This window comes from Sorex fumeus, unplaced genomic scaffold (assembly GCF_029834395.1).
Source record: "Sorex fumeus unplaced genomic scaffold, SorFum_2.1 ptg000142l, whole genome shotgun sequence".
Lineage (NCBI taxonomy): Eukaryota > Metazoa > Chordata > Mammalia > Eulipotyphla > Soricidae > Sorex > Sorex fumeus.
Genome location: NW_026606199.1, coordinates 328368 through 352032, shown reverse-complemented (window position 1 = coordinate 352032; position 23665 = coordinate 328368). Strand labels below are relative to the sequence as shown.

At 53.2% G+C, this 23665-nt stretch overlaps 1 protein-coding gene and 1 pseudogene across 1 annotated transcript in view; one reads left to right on the top strand and one right to left on the bottom strand.

Moving 5' to 3' along the window:
- The window catches only part of ZRANB1 (zinc finger RANBP2-type containing 1), a 39870-nt gene extending 20651 nt beyond the window's left edge, over positions 1-19219 (bottom strand). The window contains exons 1-2 of the mRNA XM_056106662.1: positions 19072-19219; positions 16440-17290 (exon numbers count right to left, since the gene is read on the bottom strand). Coding sequence (XP_055962637.1) covers positions 16440-17290; positions 19072-19112 — 892 coding nt within the window. The 5' untranslated portion in view covers positions 19113-19219. The remainder of the gene's footprint in view (positions 1-16439; positions 17291-19071) is intronic.
- On the top strand, positions 6440-7142 carry LOC130015935 (ubiquitin-conjugating enzyme E2 D2-like; annotated as a pseudogene).
- Positions 19220-23665: the final 4446 nt, after the last annotated feature.

Here is a 23665-nt window from a genome sequence, read left to right as displayed (position 1 = left end):
AAAAAAAAAATTCTTATAAAAATAGTAATACAGCTGAACACCAACTAACAACTAACTTTGTTCTTTTGGCTGGGAGGGAGATTTTCTGAACCAACGTTTTCACCACTTTTGGCTAACTCGTGGTACAGCTAATGTCTGGAAGCTCCTTTCAGAAACCCTGTAAAGAATTTAATTCGAAAGCCAGCAACAAAAGGGCTTATTTCCTCTCGAATGTTCCCGAGGAGGCTGTGCCGTCAGAAACTAACTCGTCTAACCAGGGGAGAGAGAGGGAGAGAGAGGGAGAGGGCACCAACCAAAGGGCACAGCAGCCAGTCAACGACTGGGGAGTAACGACTGAAGACGTCACCCAGCCTGCTTCCCAGGAAGAGCCGCTGGAAACACACAGAGAGCCTCAAATGGTGAACCGAGTGACTGTATCTCAACGAAGCCAGCGCTCAAAATGCGAACGGGATTTATATCTCACCTAATCCCAAACCCACCTAGCCGGGGGGACTGCATCGCGCCCGCCACAGCTCTGCCCCCCGCATGCAGGAGGAGGAATTAGGGTGCACAGGGTAGAGGTTCCGCTCTGCTCTTCTCAGCTTCAAATTCCCCGGCACCTGCCAGTATTACGAGACACCCAAGTGGGCCGAAATGCACAACTAGCCAGGTGCGCGGCAGCTCCGAGTATGAACGTGCTTCTGGAAGCAGGAAGACCCCAGGGCAGTGCCGGGCGACGTCCGTTCCAAACTCCGGGTGTCGTGTGGGCCGGGCCCAGTCACAACTCACGGGGCTCTCAGAGTGACGGGACTCCTCTGGGGAGAACGTGGAGCTGGCTCAGAGCTGCTCAGAGAACAGACGTTTTTCCCCCCCATCTATGGCAGAGTTTTCAAAGTTCTGCTCATTTTCTTTTTCTGACATAAAATAATGATCGCAACCAACTTTGAAAAGAATGCCAAGTGGTTAAAAAAAAAAAAAGCCAGAACTTACTTACCGAAGCCCCCGTGGGCCAGCTCCACACTACCCTGGAGTTCTAAGGCAGCTGTGACATCACAGCACGTTTTATGCTGTGGGGTCAAGGTGGACTTGGAGTCAGCCGCGCACTTTCAGGAGCCCTTGAAGAGAAAAGTTCGTTTTAACTGAAAACGTCCCGAATGTCCCTGGCCGTGGTCAGCAGAAGGTGCGTGTGGCCGTTCTCAGCCTGGAGTTTCGTTCCCTCCGCCGGTCTGACATGTTCTAAAGGAAACTGACCCAGGGAAGCGCCTAGCCGGCATTTCCCGGAGCAGATGGCCTGTCCCTGGGCGCAGAGACGCTCGGGGCGGTGGCAGCCTTGGGTGGAACTGAGGTGGACTTGGAGAGAGGTTTCCAGGGGGTGCTGAGTCTTTTCCCTCGTAAGAGGGGCAGCAGGCCGAGCCCACCCGAAGCCCACCTGCCCGCCATCGGGGCTGTGGCTGGATCATGAAGCTGGGCGGCATATTCACAGCAATCTCCTCCAGTGCTCAGAGAGCTCAAGGGGCTGACCGGGCCCGCCGCACGCTCAAGTCCTGGGTCTGACCCCTGGTACCACACAGCATCCTGGGCATGCCAAGAGCAACCCAGAGCAGAATGCTGGAAGGGCAGCCCCGGAGCACCGCCAGTGGGGCCCAAGACCAAACATGAGCTGCTTTTTGGGCCATGACCAAGCAGTGCCCAGGGCCTACTCCTGGCTCTGCACTCAGGGATCACTCTTGGTGGGGCTCAGGGAACCATACAGGGTACCACGATCAATCCCGGGTCAGCCACGCGCAAGGCGAACACCCTAACCGCTGTACTATCGCTCTGGCCAACACCTGTTTTAAACAACGTAATATGATCTCAATATTTGTATTTCAGGTAGTGTGGCTGACCCAAGAAGTTTGAGAAAACCAACAAATCTCTTAAGTGCTTTTCCCCTACGCAGTAAACTATGGCAACCAAATCAATCACTTCTATTCCCAGAATAGCACTATCCAACGGCATACTTTTCAAAAACACCAAAAGACATATAAAAGTACTAGAAGAAAACCTTATTTTACCTACCTGTCCTAAAGTAAGTGTCTATTCAAGTCGTTCAATAATCTGCAATACTAATAATCCTTTGAAAAACATTCAACGAGAATCACTGAACTCAAAGAGATTTATTTTTTTTTTTTTTATTGAATCACAGTGAGATGCACAGTTACAAAGTTGTTCATGATTCGAGTTTCGGTCATCCGATGTTCCAACACCTTCACTAGTGCACATTTTCCATCACCGATGTCCCCAGTTTCCCCCGCACCCCGTCTGCCTCTATAACGGGTACTTTTCTTCTTTCTCTCTGAGAGTTTAAAGTCCAAAGGACTTTCAGGGCCAGAGCGACAGTAAGTGGCTAGGGCACTTGCCTTGCACGCCAGAGACCTGGGCTCAACCCCGGCGCCACTCACGGTCCCCTGAGCACCACGGCAGGGCCCCAAGGTCAAAAAAACAATAGAAGTCAAAAGAACTTTCAATGACAGACTGCGGTGGCAAACCATGCAAAACGGAGCTCCTACTGGAGAGCTCTTCCTCTTGCCTCTGAGGTCAGACCGCTCTCGGCCCGCCTGCGCTGGAATCTACGTCCAAGGCCGGGCTGCTGGCTGCGGGGCGATGCCTTGCAGAGGAAGGACTCACAGATGCAAAGAGAAGTGCGCCCGGGTGTCCTCAGGAGAACACGGTCGAGGACGAGGACCCCTGCGTAAGGGCTCGGGGAATGAATGAGCCAAATCACAAAGGACACGGAAAACACTGGCGGTGCTCTGGATGCAGCGTGGCTTTTGAAAAATCTAAGGCTTCAAAAATTCGGAATTCAAAAAGTCACACGGTACTCATGTCCTTCACCACCCGATCAAGTGCAAAAAGTCTTTCCAACTTCAAAATACACGTTTTTAATATTACACTGTTAAACTGTCCTCGCCGGATGTGAAACCAACTCATGTTGGTTTCTGGCCTTGGTTCGGGGCCACACCTGGCAGTGCTCAGGGTTTGCCCCTGGCTCTGCACTCGGGGATCACTCCTGGCAGGGCTCGGAGGACCACACAGGGTGGGGTGCCAGGGATGGAACCTGCAAGCCAAGCGCCCTGCCCACTGGACTACCTCTCCAGCCCGGAAACCCAATTTTACATCTGTAGAATTCCGCGGTTCTAAGCTAGGCCTAACGAGGAAGTACTGTCTGGCCCATTCTTTCAACAACTAAGAAAACTAAGACGATGAGAGGGGAGAAAACAATGAAAAGACTCTCAAAAAGGTTCTTTTTCTTTTTTACTTTGCTAAAAAGTGAGGGTTTTTTTTTGTTTTTGTTTTTCTGAATCACCGTGAGATACAGTTACAAGCTTTCATGTTTGGGCTACAATTACACAATGACCAAACCACCCATCCCTCCACCAGTGCTCATTCCCCACCACCCATCTCCCTGGTATCGTCCCCTTCCCCACCCTCCCCCTGCCTCTATGGCAGACAATATTCCCCATACTCTCTCTCTAGAAGGTTCCTACCTTACCACGACTTTCTAGCCAAAAGCAACAAAAGAATTAACCCAGAATGATCAAACTGAACAGGTATCAAACAGTCTGTCTCGAGAGGGCTGCCGGGAGACGGGGTCTCTCTGCAGACTCTGCCGTCAGCTGCCCCGGCAGGAGGGGCTCCCGGAACCTCACTTCAGCTCACGAACCACCGCCAGAACCCGGACGGGCTTCCTCACGCTCCAGTCCCCCGGGCATTCCCACGACAGGTCTGAGAGCGAGCCTCACCTCTGTTAGGGGAAAGGGCACCACAGCCCCCAGGTGGCCCTCAGCCCCCTCTCCCCATCTTCCCGCGCCCGTCTGAGCACCCCCCAGTGCCCCCCACCCCCGTCTGGGCTCTCCCCCATATCCAGCCCAGACCCCGCCTTCTCACCTGGGCTACTGTGATGCCTCTCGGGCACTGCGACTTCCCTGACGGGGTCTAGGGCCCAGACTCTGACCAGAGTGAAGTCCCTAAACCACAGCTCCGAGCAGCGCCTCCGGCCTGGGGAAGAGTGACAGGCTCGGGGACTTCTCGCCCCGCCCACTCTGCACTCCGTCCCCCCAAGCCTGTCTGCGGGACAAGTCCCCGGCTCCCTCCGTGGAGACACGAACTACACAGTCGCCCATGCCCAAGTCTGACCCCACTTACGGGAGGTATCTGGAGAGGACACTGCAGAGCGACAAAGGCAGGCGGGGGTCAGCGCGTACAGCGGCTGGGGCACGTGCTCGGACACCACCGAGCCGGGTTCCATCCCCAGCACTAACCCTGCCGGGAGTGAGGCCCGAGCGGCGTGCGGCCATGCCCCCAGAGAAGGGCGGGGGGAGCACATACTTGGAGAGCTGGGCCTGGCTTTGATGCCTAGCGTGACCCCCCCACCAAAAAAGTTTGAAATAAAAAACTACGATACGCGATAGCCTTAAAATAATGTGTGGACTTGACTTACTCAAATATATTAGAGGCCAACATGTAATTCAAATTTTATCACCTACATAGTATGTCTTTCTGCTTAGAAACATAAATTTTGCATTTAAGCTACATTCATCCAAGTTATGAATCATTCAATACTACAGCAGGGAGGGCACTTGCCTTGCGTACAGATGACCCGATCAGATCCCTAGTGCCCCATACGCAGGGTCCCCAGAGCCTGTCGGGCACGATCCCTGAGCACAGAGCCAGGAGTAAGCCCCAGCTGGGGGTCCCAGAAACAGAACAGAATAAAAACATTCTATAGAGCTGGACATACAGCGTTCACGGGCTTCTGCACTGCACCTGGCCAACGTGAGTCCATCCCAGCACCAGGAGTGGTCCCGGAGCACCACACGCACAAACAGGTAAAGAGCAGAACCCAGAGGGCAGGGATGCGGCGACCCTCACACCTACCGGGCACGGGGCTGGATCCTGGCACCGAGGTCGGTCAAGACCCCGAGACACGCTTGACGTGAGAGGTTTTAAAAGCGATGAATAAAATGCAAAGCCCTGACTGAAGGGCCCTGGAGTAACCTGTGACGTTGCCAAAACTGAAGACGGGCTTGAAGTGGGGCTTCAATACACTTCGGCGATCACGGACACACAGGAGAGGCCAGGACATCAACGGCTCCCAGGCGGCTTGGGAAAACGCACGGGAAAGGAGAAGCGACGGACAGGAGAGCCCGAGAGGCAAGGGCAAGGGGAACCTGGTCCAAGAAAGGCCTGTGTGCTCAACAGAGCAACTTGACCTTCTGCGCCTGGGGGCGGGGTGGATCTGGGCCACACCCAGGGGTGTCTGGGGGTCAAGGGGGCCCAACGCTGAGACAACCCAGCCCAGGCAGGTACCTCTGTGCTATCTCGCCGGCCCTGTACCTAACTTCTCCACAGATTTTGGAATTTCTCAAAACACAAGTTTAGTGAAGAAAGAGGTGGTCGTCTTTGAAAATGAAATCAGAGGTGCAGACAAAAAAAAAAAAAAGAACTATCGGGGCTAGAGATAGCACAGCGGGTAGGGCGTTTGCCTTGCATGTGGCCGACCCGGGTTCGATTCCCAGCGTCCCATATGGTCCCCTGAGCACCAACAGGAGTAACTCCTGATCCTGAGTGCAGAGCCAGGAGGAACCCTGTGCTTCACCGGCTGTGACCCAAAAAGAAGAAAAAAAAAAAAAACTATCGTTTTTCTTTACAAGTATACTTCATTTTTAATCTACATGAAGAATTACCTTCATAAGATGCTAAAATTAAAGATATTTTATAGAAAGCCATGGATTTTGCTAGCCTAAACATATCCTTTTAAATTTTATATTTAAAAAACACATTTTAGGGATCAGAGTGATAGTACAGCGAGTAGGGCATTTGCCTTACATGCAGCTGACCCGGGTTCGATCCCCGGCATCCCATATGGTCCCCCAAGCATCGCCAGGAGTCAATTCTGAGCATCGCCAGGTATGACCCAAAATGGAAAAGGGGGGGAGGGAGGAATGGGAGTGCTGAAGAGAGAGCAAAAAGGTGGGGCATTTGCCTCGCATGCGGCTGCCAGCATCCCTCGTGGTCCCCAAGCAGTGCCAGGAGTGACTCCTGAGTTAGCCAGGAGTAACCCTGAGCACTGCCAAGTGTGGCCCAAAAACAAAACAAAAGATATTTTGGATTTCAGAGCTGTGTTCACGTCATTCAATCCTTCGCTTTCCTGAAGGTTTGTTGCTGCTGTGGCTTTGCAGGGGGGAACCCCCACACCCAACCCAGGGCTGCTCCAGAGTTCACCCCGGCAGTGCTCCGGGTACTGGGTGGACCAGGGATGGAACCTGAGCCCTGAACGTGCACTGAGCCCTTGTAGCTGTCTCCTCAGATGGCATATGTGGCTTTTAAACAATCAGAGCCACGACTGAACTCAGTGACGCATGTTCCAGGTCCGAAGCGACACCATCAGGAATCACCGAGCTCCTTGTCTCTCCGCGAGATGTGTCATACATACACCATCATCAGCTCCATGCCTCTGAGCCACGCCTGGAGCAACAGGAATCACACCTTAGACACTGAAGGCAACCACAGGCAGCCCCGGCTGGACTCCAGCTCTGCCCTGGGGCAGACGGAAAAGGAAAGGAGAGGAGAGGGGCCCGAGGGAGAGAAGAGCCTCCCCTCTGAAGCAGAACCTGCTTGCGGCTGCTCCGTGGCCGGGCTGTGGGGGGCCGAGCCTGCCGCCTCCCGTCTCCCCCGCCGCCGGGGCGCGAAGCGGACCCATAAGGAACTTAGTGATTCGGCCCGTGACCCTCCAACACCACGTTCCGCAGGCCCAGTTGGGGGTGCTATGCCACACACTGGCAAGCCACCATTATGGGACCTAATGACAGCCCGTATCAAGGCGGTGGATTCTTTTTGACGGCTCCTTTTCCTACAGACTCCCCCTTCTCACCACCTAAGGCTGCACTTGCGACAAGAATTTATCATCCAAATATTAACAGTAATGGCAGCATTTGCCTCGATATTCTAAGATCACAGTGGTCTCCTGCTTTAAGTGTTTCGAAAGTTCTTTTATCCATTTGTTCACTGCCATGGGACCCAAAGCCAGATGACCCCCTAGAGCCAGAGACGGCACGGGTCTATAAAACGGAGATAAGTACAACAGAGTATCTCGGGAATGGGCTCAGAAGCATGCCGTGTGATGCCACCACAAAGTCAGAATAACCTGCCTGGCAGCTGGAATAAACTTCAAATCACTGCTAAAAATCAGTAATAATAAAGTATAACCTGCTTTCCTGAGAACTCACTAGTCACTAAAAACGAGGACAGAAAATATTTTATATCCGGTGTTATAAAATCATAATCCTCAAACACATTCCAGGATAAACGAATTCGATGAAGCAGCACTATTTCTTGTGCTCATAAACATCTGGGACTTTTCCCCAACTGTGTTGGAGACGAAGGCCCTGCACTGCGAGCGTGTGTGCGGGGGCTGGGGGCGAGCAGGGAGGAGCGAGCCTGGACCCGGGTTCAGCCCCGGGCACCACACACGGTCCCTCCCACTCCCTGATCCCGACCAGTTGTCGCCCCTGGGCACAGAGCCAGGAGAGTGCCCTCCAAAAGTACGGCGAGCACCACCCACCCCGGCACAGAACCAAAGCAAACAACCCGGAAACACTCCGAATGGAAAGACACCCGTCTGTGCAGCAGACGCGCACCCCGCCGGGCGCGTGCACCCAGCCAAGGCCATACAAGGCGCTGCCGCACGCGGGCGACTTCCTCTCCTTTTATGGCTGGCAGAGAGGCCTGGCGAGAGCCACAGGGACGCTGGAGCTATTAAAAGCCTTCAATGCAATATTCCGACTGAAACCACTTTACAAGGGGGTGGGGGGGACTCGACTGTTTTCGATGTCAAAAGTCAGTCAGACCCGGGCCTCCCCACTTCCCAGTCTGCCTCTGTTCATATGTAAAGTATATCACTAAGGGCAAAAGGACAATAAATCAATAAATCAGAAGGGCATCTTTCAGTAGAATACCCTAGCTGTTATCAATATAAAATCGTTTCTACTTAAACAAAATGGTCTATCAACATTCTGGAATAAATCCAAAACCTAGAAAAATACCTTAAATCCATCAGAACAGTGACCAAGTCCATCAGCTATCCCCCAAGTGCCAGGAGTTTGACATCTCAAACTGAAATATTAGAGCACAGCTCTGCTTCTCTGAGAGTCACCGACTCGGAAGTGAGTGATGTTAACCAGGACAGAATTCCATGGCTCACAAACATTCTAAGGACACGGGGGCTGGAGCAACAGCACCAGCACGTAGCCGCCCACTCAGGTTCGATCCCCGGCACCTGGACCCCTGCGGGAGTAAGCCCTGAGCACCTCTGCATGAGACCCAGAAACAGAAACAAAAACAAAAAAAATTTCAGACATGAAACAACCCATCCAAATGTATGTGGCACAGCCAAAACACAGGCGAACACGAATACCATCAAAATGCCGTCCTGAGAGAGACCAAGTTCAAGCGACAGGGCTTCATCAGAGCGCGCAAAATAGTCTCAATGGACAGGTTACCTCAAACTATCAAACTGTCACTGTCACTGTCCTCCCGTTGTTCATCGATTTGGCTCAAGCGGGCCCAGTAACATCTCCATCGTGAGACTTTGTTGTTACTGTGTTTGGCATATCGAATACCTCATGGGTAGCTTGCCAGGCTCTGCCATGCAGGCGAGATACTCTCGGTAGCTTGCCGGGCTCTCCGAGAGGGGTGGAGGAATCGAACGCGGCTCGGCCCGGCTGGCTGCGTGCAAGGCAAACGCCCTACCGCTGTGCTATCGCCCCAGCCCACCTCAGGACATGGTCATCAATTTCATAAAGGACCTATTTAGCCAACTTCAGAAAAAAGCACTGAAAACAAAACTATTCCCAGGCCAGCAAAGAGTCAGAGGTCCAGGAAACAGCCTTTCGACCCTACCAAAGAAAAGAAATGTGACGGTGCCACGATTTCTAAGAAACACAGATCTGACGAGCAAGAGCTAAGACACAGCAGGGGGCCGGCGGCCAGGCACACGGGTCACTCCCCGGCACCCCACACGGTCCCACGGCACTGCCTGACGTCACTCCTGAGTGCCGAGCCGGGGTAACCCTGAGTACTGCCGGGGATGACCGTCCCCCGAACCCAGAGCGGGAAAAAGCAGCATGAAACGGGTGCTCTGTGTTTCGTGCAGCAAACCACTTTGAACCACACCTGAGTGTGTACTGATGAGGTGACTTTTGGAAAGACCCCGGGATGAGGTCTGGGTTCCAAGAGAGCAAACTCATGACCAGGTCCAAACGATCAGCGCTGCCCACCCGACCGCCACACGCGGCGAAGGGCTGCAGGTTGGAGCAACTGCCAAGGGCCAACAGACGAATCAACCCACCTACGTCCTAAAGCCCCGTAAGAAGTCCTGCGTTAGGAGGTCCAGGACCCCGTCTGATCAACAGACGAAGGTTCGGGGGAGCTGGATTCCCCACAGGGGCACGAGAAGTTGCGAGTCCCTCGCTTGCACTGTGCCCCCCGTGGCTGTTCGTGAACTGAGCCCTTCTGAGCCGTGCGGGATGTGGTCCAGAACCCCAGTGGGTACCTGCCACCACGAGATACTCACCGCCGTACACCCCTACCGACGACCCAGTTAATAAGCAGAGATGAACAGCAGGAGCAGTCCACAAACACAACACCCGGGAATGGTCTGCACAGAGAGCTGGGGACTGTGGCTGACCCTCCAAGAGTCCTACTGCGTCGTGGAGGCCATGGGCAGGGAGATGGAGGGAGGGAGGGAGGGCGGGAGGGGGCGTTGGAAACCTCTGGGCAAAATCTCTTTGGCAACAGAAGGGCAGAGAGCAAGCCCTTGTGGGGTGGGCCCTGGGGGATCCGATGCCATCTTCTTCGAGTGTGTAGGGTCCCAAATGCGTCACATCGTAGGACTCCAAAGCTGGTGCCTGGAGCCTGGAGAGCTAAAACACATGGTCTGGGGAACTTACCGCCCCCCCCCCCCCCGACCCATACAGCTGGCACGCAGAGCGTGGCGTACGGTGCGAGGCTGGAGACACAAACTGACCGACAGACAGCTCTGCTGGAGAACCGTCAGACCAGATCGGAACCCCGCGGCCCCTGCCGGCCGCTCTGCCGCAGCTCCTCTCCCGCTGCCAGCCAGCCGGTCTCCGGTCTCCGGCAAGGGACTGACACCGCCAAGCGCCGCTTCTGAATCATCAAAGATGCTATTTGGGGCCTGGGGGTGACGGTGCAGAAAGCACCTGCCTTGCCGGTCCCGGGTTCCGAGGCAGCCTGCCTGCCCGCCGCCCACCGCTGCCCGCCGCCAGCCCAGCGGCACCCAGTCTGGTCTCGTCCAGGCCCCGGCAGCCTGCAGAGCACCACAAACCACGTGCGTGCTCACCACCACCCACCCCCGGGAGCACCACAGGGAGCCCCGCCCTGATCCGGAGCAGCACGATCACCAGAACACGCAGCAGTCCCACAGATGATGATGGGAGTGGAAACCCCCCCAAAACGCCCTCCGGCAAGCACAGGGCTGAGCACTCGTGCGGTCACCCGTCAGCACACCAACCACGGGGAAACGTCCGTGCGGGCACGTGCGCTTCTGCTGCCCTCGTCCCTCCGCAAACTTGGAGCAGTACTACCGAAAACAACCCCAACGTAACGCCCGGCTGCCTTTGGAGTACGGGCGATGACTCACGGACCTCGGATGTGTGAGTCCGTGGGCCTGAGCCCCAGCACGAAGAGGAAAATTAAAGAGTCATAAAGTCTACGCAAGCGCGATTTGAACATTCCGCAGAGATCAGAAGTTCAGAACGCGTCTCCGGGCCTGAATCAAGGCGCGGCCCCGGAAACTTCCAGGACACACGTTCCTGCTTCTCAAGGCTCCTGCATCTCTCTCTCTTCTAAAGTAGATTCCCAACCCCCCCTCCCCCCGGGACTGGGGTGATAGCACAGTGGACAGGGCGTTTAAAGACCCCCAAGGAGTTAACCCTGAGCCAAGAGTACGCCCCAAATACCTCTGGGCGTGGCCCCAAAACAAACCCCAAGAAAGTATTTTCCCCTTGGCTTCCCTTCCCCACGGGGGGTGGCCTCCCCGTGTGACCACGACTCGCAGGGGTGCCAACAGAAGCTGCATTCTTCCCACCAAGGGGGGGGTCCCCACAGTGCTCATGGGGGTCCTGCTCACTCATCAGGAGGGACCCACGAAGCACCCCCAGAGGTCCAACCACCTGCCTGACGGCAGTGAGGCCGGACCAGCACCGACTCTGTCTTCTTCTGACGGGGGCGGTGGGTTGCCGCACGCTGGGCTGAAGCCAGGCCAGTCTGGAAGGGGAGATGCAGCAGAAAGCAGAGTCGAAGACCCTTCGGAGACTAGGAGAGGTCGGAGAGTCCAGATCCCCAGTTTTCACAAGTTCATTCCATGGCTTTTTTTTTTCTGAGTGGGGAAGGGGGAGGAGTTGGACCACACCCAGTAGTGCTCAGGGGTAATGACTCCTGGCTCTGTGCTCAGGGACCACTCCTGGTGGACCACATGGGGTGCCAGGGATCACACCCGGGCCGGCCTCCTCGGGCTGCAGCCCCCCCCCCCACAGCCTAAGGCAGGGCGCTAGAGAGACAGCAGGGCAGGGAACGCATCGCTGTACAGGCGGCCCTCCGGGGTTTAATTCCTGGCACCCCGTACGGCCCCCCGGGCACAGCCAGGAGTGACCCCGCAGTCCGAACACAGCCCAAACACAGACATCCACATTCGACAGCGGTCTGCTGTGAGCCAAGCAGCGCAGGACGGAGATCGCTGGGAACAAAAGACGAAGCCCAGAAACCTCAGGGAAGAGGGAAGCAAATGTAGCAGCGGCATGCAGGCATCAGGCGACAGGTGCTCGGGAGGAGATCCAAACTGGGGCACAGGCTGCGGGCCAGGCCGAAAGGTCTCGCTCAGAAGCCATCGGGGAGCACCAAGGAAGGACGCGAAAGAGCAGCCGCCCCCCACCCCGCCCCCAGGAAAGAAAGGGGCCTGCGGGTGGGACACAGTCAGGGTCTGCGGGCAGGGTGCGGGGCGCAGGGCAGCCCAGGGCTGGGAGGCTGAGCTAGTGACCGCTGCGGGCGATGCCGGGCAGGGAACCTAGCGGGGACCACGGGGCAGGACAGTGCAGACCGTGGGTCTAGTCTGAAGGTGGAAGCTCTTCTCACAAGGAGGAACGGGGTCAAGACGGAAAAAGGAATCACGAACCTGTGTTTTGAACACAGTGAATGGAGCCGGTGAAGAGACGACTCCTGTTCCGAGTCTGGACCCCCTACTCTCGGCACGGCACTGGGGAACACAGCCCCTGATCAGGCCAATCTTAAGTCGGGGTCCTCGTCCACCTTGTATTTTTCTTCTCAAAGGACCAGGCGGGGCCACCAGGCGAACAGTGTTCTCGCAGGGGCCAGGAGACGCTCAGTGGCAACCGGCTGACCTGGGAGCGAGCGGGAGCCCAGTTCCCTCTGCTCTCTGACGCCCAGCCACACCGCCGGAGGGGCGAGCGCCACAGCGCAAGGTGCGGCTCCCAGGAAAGGACAGGCACCGGGTTCCATCCCTGGCATCACGTGGTCCCAGAGCACCACCAGCCGACCGACCACAGGACCACTGGGCAGGCTCATTAAAACTGAGCAAGTGCCAGGGGAGGCCGTTAGCCATGAGGGCGCCCAGCCGGTCCCCTGAGCACTGCAGGGAGTGATTCCTAAGCACAGAGTCAGGAGTAACCTCTGAGCATCGCTGGACGCGCCCTGACCCCTCACCCAAAAGCAAAAAGCGAATGCAAGCACCGGAGCGCGCACGTGTGAACACGGGGGCCGAGCGGGAACGTGGGAGCACAACCAAGTGCGGCCCTGGCACACGGTGGAGCACGGGGACCAGGCGTGGGAGCCCTGCCGAGCTCGAGTACAGGCTGAAGCACCGGAACGCAGCAGGGGTGCGACTCCCAGTCTACCCTCTAAGAACTAGGAGGAGTCACGTACGTAATGCAGGACCCTGCCCGGGGCAGCTAAGTCCACGCAAGAGCGAACAGAAACGGGTAGGCGGCAGAACTGCCCTGCTCCCCAGGGGGCTCGGGATTCGTGGTCAGGGCAGGTCTTAGATCGGCACCGAGACGTCCCAGGAAACAGAAACCTGGCACCAAGCCGCAGGCACCAGGACACACCTGAGATCGCCACCCCCAGATTCCACAGCTGCTGCTGTCGACTTCCAACGCTGCCTGCCGTCCCATGAGGGCGGGCGAGACTTCCGCGCGGTCCTGCAAAGGGAGCTGGCCAAGGCACTTGCTTGAGTCAATGCCGCCCTCAACAACATCCTCATTCCTACCCCATCACCGACCAAGCTGGCCTGAGGGTGGTATTTTTTTCCTCCAATTTCAAGTTAAGTCTCACATTTTATGCCGAGTACTAACAGTACCCTCAGTTACATACTGATATTTAAGAAACACACCTGAGAGATTCTCTTTTGATTCTGCGGGGTGGGGGTTGTCGGCTCCAGCTGGCTGTGTTCAGGACTTATTCTGGGTACTGCTCAAGGATCATTCCCGGGGACAGCGGGGTGCTGGCACCGCATGTGGTGCCAAGGATTGAACCAGGGTCAGCCACAGGCAAGGCGAGAGCCTCACCCTGTACTATCTCCCCAATCCCAAGAAATTACTAGTTTAGCATGTGTGTTGCTGAACTGAGCACTAGAGATTTTTTTTAACGCCTGCCATAAAAACGAGCTATAAGGTGTCATCGAAAACTAATTAAAACTGATGGGGTCGGAGCGATAGCACAGCAGGGAGGGCGTTTGCCTTGCACGCGGCCCGACCCACGTTCGATTCCCGGCATCCCATTTGGTCCCCCCGAGCACGACCAGGAGTAAATTCCTGGGTGCATGAACCAGGAGTAACCCCTGTGCATCGCTGGGTGTGACCCAAAAAGCAAAAAATAAATTGAAATAAAACTGATTAAAACTGAAACCCGGGTCAGTTGCATGCGAGGCAAACACTGTCCCTATCTGTAGCAATGCTCCAGTCTGAGGAAGCTCGGATTGCAAACAGGTGACCCCAGTTCACCCCGGTTCCATCCTCAGAACCGCAGATGACCCCAAGCACCACCAGGAATGACCCCTGAGCACTGCCAGGTGCTGGCCAAGCCCCACCTCCCTGCCCCAAAAAACACCCAAAACCTAAACTAAAATCCCTTCCAATTTAGTCTTAGCAAATTCCATAGTTACACCCTCCATAAACAATGAATTTTCTGTATCATCAGAGAGAGAAACAAAAATGGGTCCCAGGGGAGCCTAGGAATCGCTCAGGGCCAAGTGGCCGGAAGTGTTCAAGTAATGCTGCTGGCGGTCCCTGGACTCCACACAAAGTGCTCCATCTCCAAAGACCATACACAAGCACCACCACAAGGTGTGTAACCCCCACTGAGCTCTGTGAGACCCAACACAACACCCCAGAGCACCAAAACCGAAAAGCACCACAACCACAGAGGAGGCAAGGGCCAGAGTCACCGCTTAATGTGCTCTGCAGGAGCAGCCTGGGTTCGAGAGTGGCCCCAAAAAGGAGAGACACATATAAATCACACACACACACACACACACACACACACAGCAAAGCCATAAGACTTACATGTTCACAAAACACTAAAATTCAGGACTCAGGGGCTGGAGGGATAGCACAGCGGGTAGGGCGTTTGCCTTGCACGCGGCCGAGCCGGGTTCAATTCCCAGCATCCCATAGGGTCCCCTGAGCACTGCCAGGAGTGATTCCTGCGTGAAGAGCCAGGAGTGACCCCTGAGGATCGCTGGGTGTGACCCAAAAAGGAAAAAAAAAAAGAGCAAGTCCGGAGCAAGTACTGGAGTTCCGAGCACCGACGGGAGCCCAGGGACCACTGGCTACGAGCCCCCAACTTGCTTTTTGACTGGTGGGGCTGGAAAATGGCTCAACGAGAGAGCCCACTCTGCACGTGGGAGCCCTGGGGTGAGCCCCAACATCCCTGGTCACCCAGATTGCCAGGAGGGGCCCCTGAGCACTGAGCAGGAAGCAGCGCCTGAGGCCTGCGATGGGATTGTCACACTCACCCCTGCAAAATAATCCGGGGTGAGGGACTGGATAGAGCATGGTGGGGCTGGAGCGACAGCACAGCGGGTAGGGCGTTCGCCTTGCATGTGGCCGACCCGGGTTCGATTCCCAGCATCCCATAGGGTCCCCCGAGCACCGCCAGGGGTAATTCCTGAGAGCAGAGCCAGGAGTAACCCCTGAGCATCGCCGGGTGTGACCCAAAAAGCAAAAAAAAAAATAAAATTCAGGACTCAGAATTTCCTGCAGGGCCAGAGCGACACCACAGCAGGGGAAGGCCTCTGTCCTGTAGGCAGCTAACCCAAGTTCAATCCCATCACCCCGCACGGTGCCCTGAGCACCACGGGTGTGGCCCAAAACACAAAAAAAAAAAAACAAAGAAAATTCCTGACCAAAACAATGACAAAGTAAGCAACCCACGCAATCGACTTAAACCATAAAGTTTCATTATCCAACCTCCTTATTTTCAAGAGAAAAAGACTGAGTAGTCAAATAGCTCGTCTGTGAATTAGCTCACTAATTATTAACTCGCAGGGTCAGTAACTGGAGAAAACTTTGCTCCCCCAATATGCCGCCGTCCTCTTAACAGCTCTGACTCGTTCACCGGGGCCAATATCCAGAATCTCCTTAGGAAAGCCTGAAAACCACAAAGCGCGGATCCTGACTTGAACCACAGACACAACTGCTAGGCGGAATCAGTTTCACAAAGCTTGCAAATATTTACTACGTGACACTCATGTGACGTTCACGGCAGCATTTTCAAGGTCAATATGATGTTTGCTCAAGTTCTTGGAGTCACACCTTCGCGTGGTATTTTTAACGTCTGACTAAGGCTCCCATCATCACCAGGTGCTGCCACTGTCTACAAACACGGAGCGGGGAACACATCTGGTTACACAATGCAGAGAGTAGCAAGTTTTAATCTCCAGGCATACATTTTAACTGCTGCTGACTGAATGGCTTTCATTTCACTTAAAAGCGAGGAGAGCCCACCCCTGCCCCACCCAGAGATCGCGAAGAAGACAAGGCACTTGCGTGGCATGCAGCGAACCCCCGTTTGCATCCCTGGTACCACCAAAGCTGGCCCAAGCAACGGCAGGGAGGACTCCCGAGCACAGAGCCAGGAAGAGCCCCTGAGCATTACTGTCGCCCAAAAAAAAAAAAAAAAAAGTTTTTTTTTCCCCTGACGATAAAGGGACATAAATGCCGTGACATTAGAGGCAACTGAAGACAAAGGTATGACAAGATCACAAATTCGGAGATTCCTGTACAAGATCCACGGCGAAAGGACTAAAACTGAATCGTGAATGATGCCCTGCTCAAGTTACTTCCAGTAGCACTCCCCGCCCCATTCCAAAAAATGCAGAGACTTACCCACACAAGCATTGAGGAAGAGCCAGTCAGTCTTTTTCATTCTGTTTTTTATTTGCTTTAGCTTTTTGAAATCCACTTCGAGCTCCTCCTGGCTGCCAACCGCCCCAGCCAGCTCGATCCGCTGGAAGTCCATCTTCATTTCGGAGTCCCGCTTCGGAGCAGGCGGGGATCTCCTCTGGCTGTTCCCGCCGCTGCAGCCCCCCCTCCACCGAGCGCGGTCCTGCTCGTTGATGATCGAAGAGGCCTCGTCGGTCTCCGCCAGTTCTATCGCTTCGATGCTGTTGGGCCGGGGGTGGTCGCAGACAACACACTGTGGCGCTTTGGCCCAGTTTTCGTAAGTGCACACGGAGCAGGCCCAATGCTGGGTCCTTGTGTTGAGCTTGTTCCTGTCGTTGTATTCCTCGCAAGGGTCGACAGAGAAAGCGACCGGTCTCGGGCCAGACCCTGAGGACTGGGGAGACTCGGTAGGACTCCGGGTCCTACGCTGGGACAGACACTGGGTACAGCGGATCGCGCGTGGCCAGTTCAAGTACGTACACATGTGGCAGGACCACTTGTTCGCGTTTTCCACGCTGTAGGAAGACTTCACCCTGGGTCTGGCACTCGAGTCCGGGCAGATCAGCGGGCTACTCCCTCCTTCGGTGCTCGAAGGATCCCAGTCTCGGCCGACGTCGCTCGAGCCGCTCTTAAACGGATCTTCGGTGATGATTGTCCCGCTCGGTCTCTGCGCTCGACACATGGTGCACTTGATTGCAGACGGCCAGTTTTCGTACGTGCAGTATTCACAAGCCCACTTAATTCCACGTTCTGACATTGTGTACTTCTTGAAGTGAGTTATGTCAGGCAGGAAGCTATAAACAATCAGGATAGGGTTATTAACACAGGAAGTGCAAGTTCACCTCTGAAAACCTGCTGTCCCCCCCCCCCCATCAAAGGACCCTTCGACTGCAAAATAAACCTCCCAAAATAGGCACCTAGGAATTCATACCGAACTATCTCTCCTTCCCCTTTCTGATTTCTAGGGAGATGCCCGGAAACCAATTCCCAAAGAAAAATCTCAGACCTCTTAAGACAATCAAGCTGTACTTTGTCATGTTAAAAAAAATACACGCAGAAAATACAGGGGTTTGTGGTGGGAGGAGGAAGTTAAGGGAAAATACTATTGGTAAACTTTAATTTTGGCCAGGCTATTTCCATCAACTTAGGAAAACGATAGTTTAAAAACTCAAAATGATGGGCCAGAGAGAGAGCCCAGTGGGGTAGGGTACTTGCCTCACAAGTGAGCGACCCGGGTTCGATCCCCGGCATCCCATACGGTCCCCCAGCACCGCCAGGAGTGAAGTCTGAGTGCAGAGCCAGAAGCCCTGAGAATAACAGGCTGTGACGCCCCCACCCCCGCCCAAAAAAAGCCCTCCAAGGGAAGGGCAGGGATGCCAATGAAGGATCTTAAATACATAAGACGTAAGAATCTATGCTCACAAGTTCAGGTCATGAGCACAGATTCTTACAGCCTCTACGTGCAGGATCTGAGGCGCCGTCTCTCCTGTCTGGCAGCAGCCGGGAGGAGCGCGGAGCGCGCAGGAGAGGGAGAGCCTGACCAACACCCCAAAATCTCGTTCTGTGTGAAACACACAATCAAAACTGCACATGACCTAAGCACGGGACAGTCAGATCGACGCAATGACCCCAAATAACACATAACCACTCCAACAGAACTTTGAATATCAAAATTCAAGATGTTTAATACTTTTTAAACATTCGAAACTCAATTCATATTAAAAAGAGTCACTGGGCTGGAGAGACAATGGAATAAGTAGGGCGCTTGCCTTGGACACGGCTGGCCCGGGTTCGATCCCCAGCATCCCATATGGGAGGAATTCCTGAGGACAGGGCCGGGAGCAACCCCGGAGCATCACTGGGTGTAGCCCAAGAATGAAGCAAAAAGTAGTCACTGTTTAAGCCCAGGCTCTAGTCCAGATTTACACTACAACAGAATTAACACTATTTTACTTACGACTACACCCATGGATGCTGACGAAACCGTGTGCCAGGGATCAAAGCTGGGGCTCTTACATGCAAAACATGCGCCCAGCCCTTAAGTTATCTCCCTGGCCCGGAGAGGTAACTTACCTTCTGAAAGGTAACTTCTTATACCTGATAATATTTACAAACAAAGCAACTTATACTGCAAATTTAATGATTCTTTTCTTGACGTCTTAAATGAAGACGGCTGTGGCCAGTCAAGGCAACCTTTCCATTGTCTTCAATCACTTCTCAAGCATCTCTTGCCACATTTTACGTTCTGCGGGCATACACCAGTGGGGGAGGGGATGGCTCCTGGCCACGCTGGGCAGCTGGGCACCCACTGGCACCGCCAGGGACCAGAATGGGTGGAGAGCAAACTTTAAAAAAAAAAAGGTCAGGGGGAGGGGGGAAATCCTAGAAAGAGTAACAGAAGCTTTTCCCCGTTTCTCAGGGGCTTTTCCAGGACCTAGAAAAGCTAAATCTTCCACTTTCTAACTGTGATGTGTCCCTGCGTGCCAAGTCCTCACATTTACAACGTGAACACTTGACAAGACAAACCCACTGTAAGAAAGGCTACTGCTTTAGAGCTAAAATAAAAATCACTTACTAAGGTTTTAGTTTCCACGCTCTAACCTCCACCTTGCACATAGTTAGAAAATCATGGTTTACAAATCAGACCAGACAAGATTCAGTCTTCATGCTGGCTGAGTCTGACTTCCTCGGGCGACACTGCTCAAGGTGAAAAGCACTTCTGTCTGACTGGGAATAGCTACGCCTGCAAAGGAGACCAGAACTGAGTTTCACTTGAGGCCTGTCACTTTATCCAAAAGGCATTGCTTCTTAACGTTAACCAATTCTACATTTTAGTCCTACACACTTAATAGTAAACTACTATATTTGTAATTTTAACACCGTAACAAAACCCACTTACTGATGAGAATGGAGGGAAAGGCTCATCTGAAACCCTTCACTGTGAGTGTGAGTGCGTAGGTGTGTGCGTGTAAATGAGTGTGTGTCTGTGTGGGTGTGTGCGCGCGACAGTGTCAACGACCCGCGGGAGAGTGCTTGCCGTGGGCAGTGCTGAGAAAGCCCTCCCCGGATTACCTGTTACTACCGAAGGGAGAGAGACGAGGCTGCAATAAGTAAAAAGAACAACACAATACTGCTTACACTTAGCTTCGGAATCTTTTTTCTCCTTCAGCAACTATACCTTTTCTTTTCTTTTTTTGCTTTTTTGGGTCACACCCGGCGATGCACAGGGGTCCCTCCTGGCTCTGCACTCAGGAACGACCCCTGGCGGTGCTCAGGGGGCCCTATGGGATGCTGGGAATCGAACCCGGGTCGGCCGCGTGCAAGGCAAACGCCCTGCCCGCTGTGCTACTGCTCCAGCCCCAGCCTTCTCTTAACCCAGGTAGTTAATTAATCTTGCTCCCTGTGCCAGGGGTCGAACCCAGGGTCTCACACGTGCAAGGCAAGTAAGTGTTCTGCTGCCAAGCCACATCTCCGCTCAGCGCTTGTTCGCACTTACGAATGTAGTCAGCAGACTCTCGTGATACACCGTGTACACGTCCGAGAAGCTCAAAGTGTGTCTAAGGGGCGGGATGCGCCTCAGCAATAAAGTGCATGTGACCTGGGTTCAATCCCTGGCCCGGGCGAGAGCTGGACATAAGGGCAGGGAACCGTAACCATGACAAGCACCAGTAAAATGGACAACCGGGATCTAACAGAAATTTTCACATCCCGTGGGCAGTCTTCTTTACGCAACAACGAACTACTTGCTCTGCTCATGCCACTGGAATTAAATAAATTGATCTTCACTGAATTAATGTAGCAGCGTAACATGTTTAAAGGTCCAAGTCTAAAACCAAAAAAAAAAAAAAATCGCCATTAAAAAATAACCAGTATCCTATGTGCCTGGTGAAATGGACAGTAACTGCCCAACTACACAGCCTTCCCCTTCAAAACTGCAGTTAACTTAAGGAATACTAAAACCAGGTTTTGACAATTTAAGAGTTATTAATTATGAACTGGTAACATTCTTTATCCTATGGGGAATTGAGACTGCAAAATATTGGTTTTTGAGTAACTGAAAGCTAAAATTCACTGCAAGGATTATTTGAGAAAGCCATTTGTACTTCATTTACATCAGCAAATTGAATGGAAGAATACACGTAACAGCTGAACTATGTGATTTTGGACGAATAAAATGAAATCAATGCGAAATACACTTTTTCAGATGTCAAACCTCCCGAAAAAGGACTTAAAAATATTTCAATAGCGACCAGCTAGCTCTAAGACTACATACTGCAGGGTACCAAATAGCTGAAGCTAACATATATATTCATATACCAAATAGGAAGCTTAATTTGTAAACCTAATTCTTCTAATTTTGCATATAAGTCTTCTGAATTCTATCCAAGACATCATACTTCAACTCACTGGAACAATAACCTGCATAACCTGGACCTTCTTTAGGGGGAAGCAGACAGAGCTCTGAGCTCCCAGAACAAAGACACGTGGTTCTCAGAGCAGTGCCAAGGTTCCGCCTGGCGACCGGTGGCCCAGGATGCCACCGGCGTGTCAAGCCAACGGGGCGAAGGGCATCAACCACCGTCCAGCACTGAATTCCCAACTGCCTCCAATTACATTATTTTCCAGTTCAAACTAGAAGATCTATAATGAAGTCATCTCCACAAAAGCGGTCACATTTCCCCAACACCTTCTAAAAACCCAACGAGAGAACTGAGAGGTGAAATACTCCTTTACCCACTCTAAACTCCTTTAGAAAAATTAAAAATCAAAGAAATTCACCGGCCAGCGACTTTCGAATGATGAGAACTTATTCCAAAGGGGAAGTAACAGCAGCTTTTTGTTTGTTTGGTGCTCAGGGCTGACTCCTGGCCCCATGGTCGGGGCTCAGTCCTAGGGGGTCTTGAGGACCACGTGGGGGTCGGGAATCGAGCCCCAGTCAAGGCAGATGCGTGCACGGCGGGTGCCTGCCCGCAGGACTACTTCTCCGGCCCCGTAGCGGAAGGGTATTTTCTTATTTTTAAATTTTTTATTTATTTGGTGGGGGTTGCTTGGGGGCAGTGCTCAGGGATCACTCCTGGTGGGGTTCGGGACAATACGGGAAGCCCGAATCAAACCCCTTCCACTGTACTACTGCTCCAGCCCATGACACCAGTTTTTAACTAGCTTTACTAGTGCAAGCCTGAATTTCTTAATGTATTAGCTAAGTAGGATGAATATAATTGGTGCTATAAGCATTGACATAAATCCATGGACATTTTAAAATGCTCACAAGGACCCAAAAGGAGAGAGAGAACAAGGGGGAATGCCCTGCCACAGGGGTGGGATGGGATGGGGGGACGGGAGCGGGGGGAGGGACACTGGGAGCACTGGAAGTAGAGAATGGGCACTGGTGGAGGGATGGGTACTCGACCCTTGTATAACTGAAACCCAAGGGGCTGGAGCGATAGCACAGCGAGTAGGGCGTTAGTCTTGCACACAGCCAACATGGCCGACCCGGGTTCGGTTCCCAGCATCCCATATGGTCCCGCGAGCACCGCCAGGAGCAATTCCTGGGTGCATGAGCCAGGAGGAACCCCTGAGCATCGCCGGGTGTGACCCAAAAAGCAAAAAAAAAAAACTGAAACCCAAGCACGAAAATTTGTAAATCTACAACTGTACCTCATGGTGTTTCACTAATAAAAATCTAAATTAAAAAAAAGCTTATAAAGTATCTAAAGGGAACACTGAAGAAACCTACGAGGATATTCCAAACTTGCTGCATTTTGAGGTTCTGTTAAGACTGTACAGGTAATTTTGAGTTACACTGCTTATGAAAACAGGAAGGACTATCTAATTTTTAAACCCAAAACTGTACGTTGTCGTTTCTCCTTTTCTCCTCAGCATCTTTCTGTATCACAGAAATTGCTCTCGAGTGAAATCCTGACTATCTGATGCGGGGAAGCCTCTCATCGAATCACGGTCCCAACGATTGGTCACACGCACCATGCGTAGCCCCATCACCTTCCTCGGACCTACGACCTACCCTGATCCGTCTGCTCCACCAAGGGCCCCTCCCTGGCCCTCCGCTCAGCACACACCCGACGCCACTTGGAATTCTGTCAGTTCTCCCCAGAGCTCTCCTCTAGTGGCTTCTACCCAGTACATATTTCTTTCCATTCCAACTACCACTATAGCCTTCAAATGCTGTAACCCCCAGAAGCTTCTACACAAATTCCTTCTCTAAACCCACCCCCCCCAAAAAAAAGTAGGGGGCTGGAGCAATAGCACAGCGGGTAGGACGTTTGCCTTGCACGCGGCCGACCTGGGTTCGATCCCCAGCATCCCATAGGGTCCCCCAAGCACCGCCAGGAGTGATTCCTGAGTGCAAAGCCAGGAAGTAACCCCTGGGCATCGCTGGGTGTGACCCAAAAAGCAAATAAATAAATAAATAAATAAACAAACAAACCCGCCCAGCTCACCATTACTGGCATAATCCTCCACATAAGAACACCCACTTTTCCTTTTTTTCTTTTTTTCTCTTCTTTTCTCGATGCCTTACCCAGTCGTTCTCAGGGCTGACTCCCGGCCCTGCACTCAGGGATCACTCCTGGTGGGCGTGCGGTACGCTGCTAAGCGCCCTACCCACTGTCCTCTTTCCAGCCCTAGTAAGACCGCTGTCTGAGGCACCCCTGCAGCGTCTGGCCTCTGACTTCCATCCCGACCCCCCGCCCACACACACACACACACACACACACACACACACAACCCAGACTCACACATGTACCACCAGCCCCCAATGGTGTGCACAGACGGCACCACCCAGAAACACAAGCCAAGCCCGCTTCTAGAGACCCCTACCCAGCCCCTGAAGATCAGAAGACCAGGTCAGAAGACTGGTTTTCTCAAACACGTATGGGAGAGACACGACGACCTCTAACTGTTGCAAAAATAGAAACCTGCCTCCTTAAGTTTTAGAACTTGATTTCTTTCATCATTCTGCTCAGTCTGTTCATAATAAGGAGCTACAACTCAATTATCCAGAGCCACAGAATCACGACTAGACCTAGCTCAACTGAAGGCGACTATTTCCTCCAACAGGATGATGCATCGGTGTATCAACAGAGGAAGGAAGGAAAGACACTTACAAAACCGACTCCGAGCTACCATCCTGTCCAAGGAGACGTTTTTTC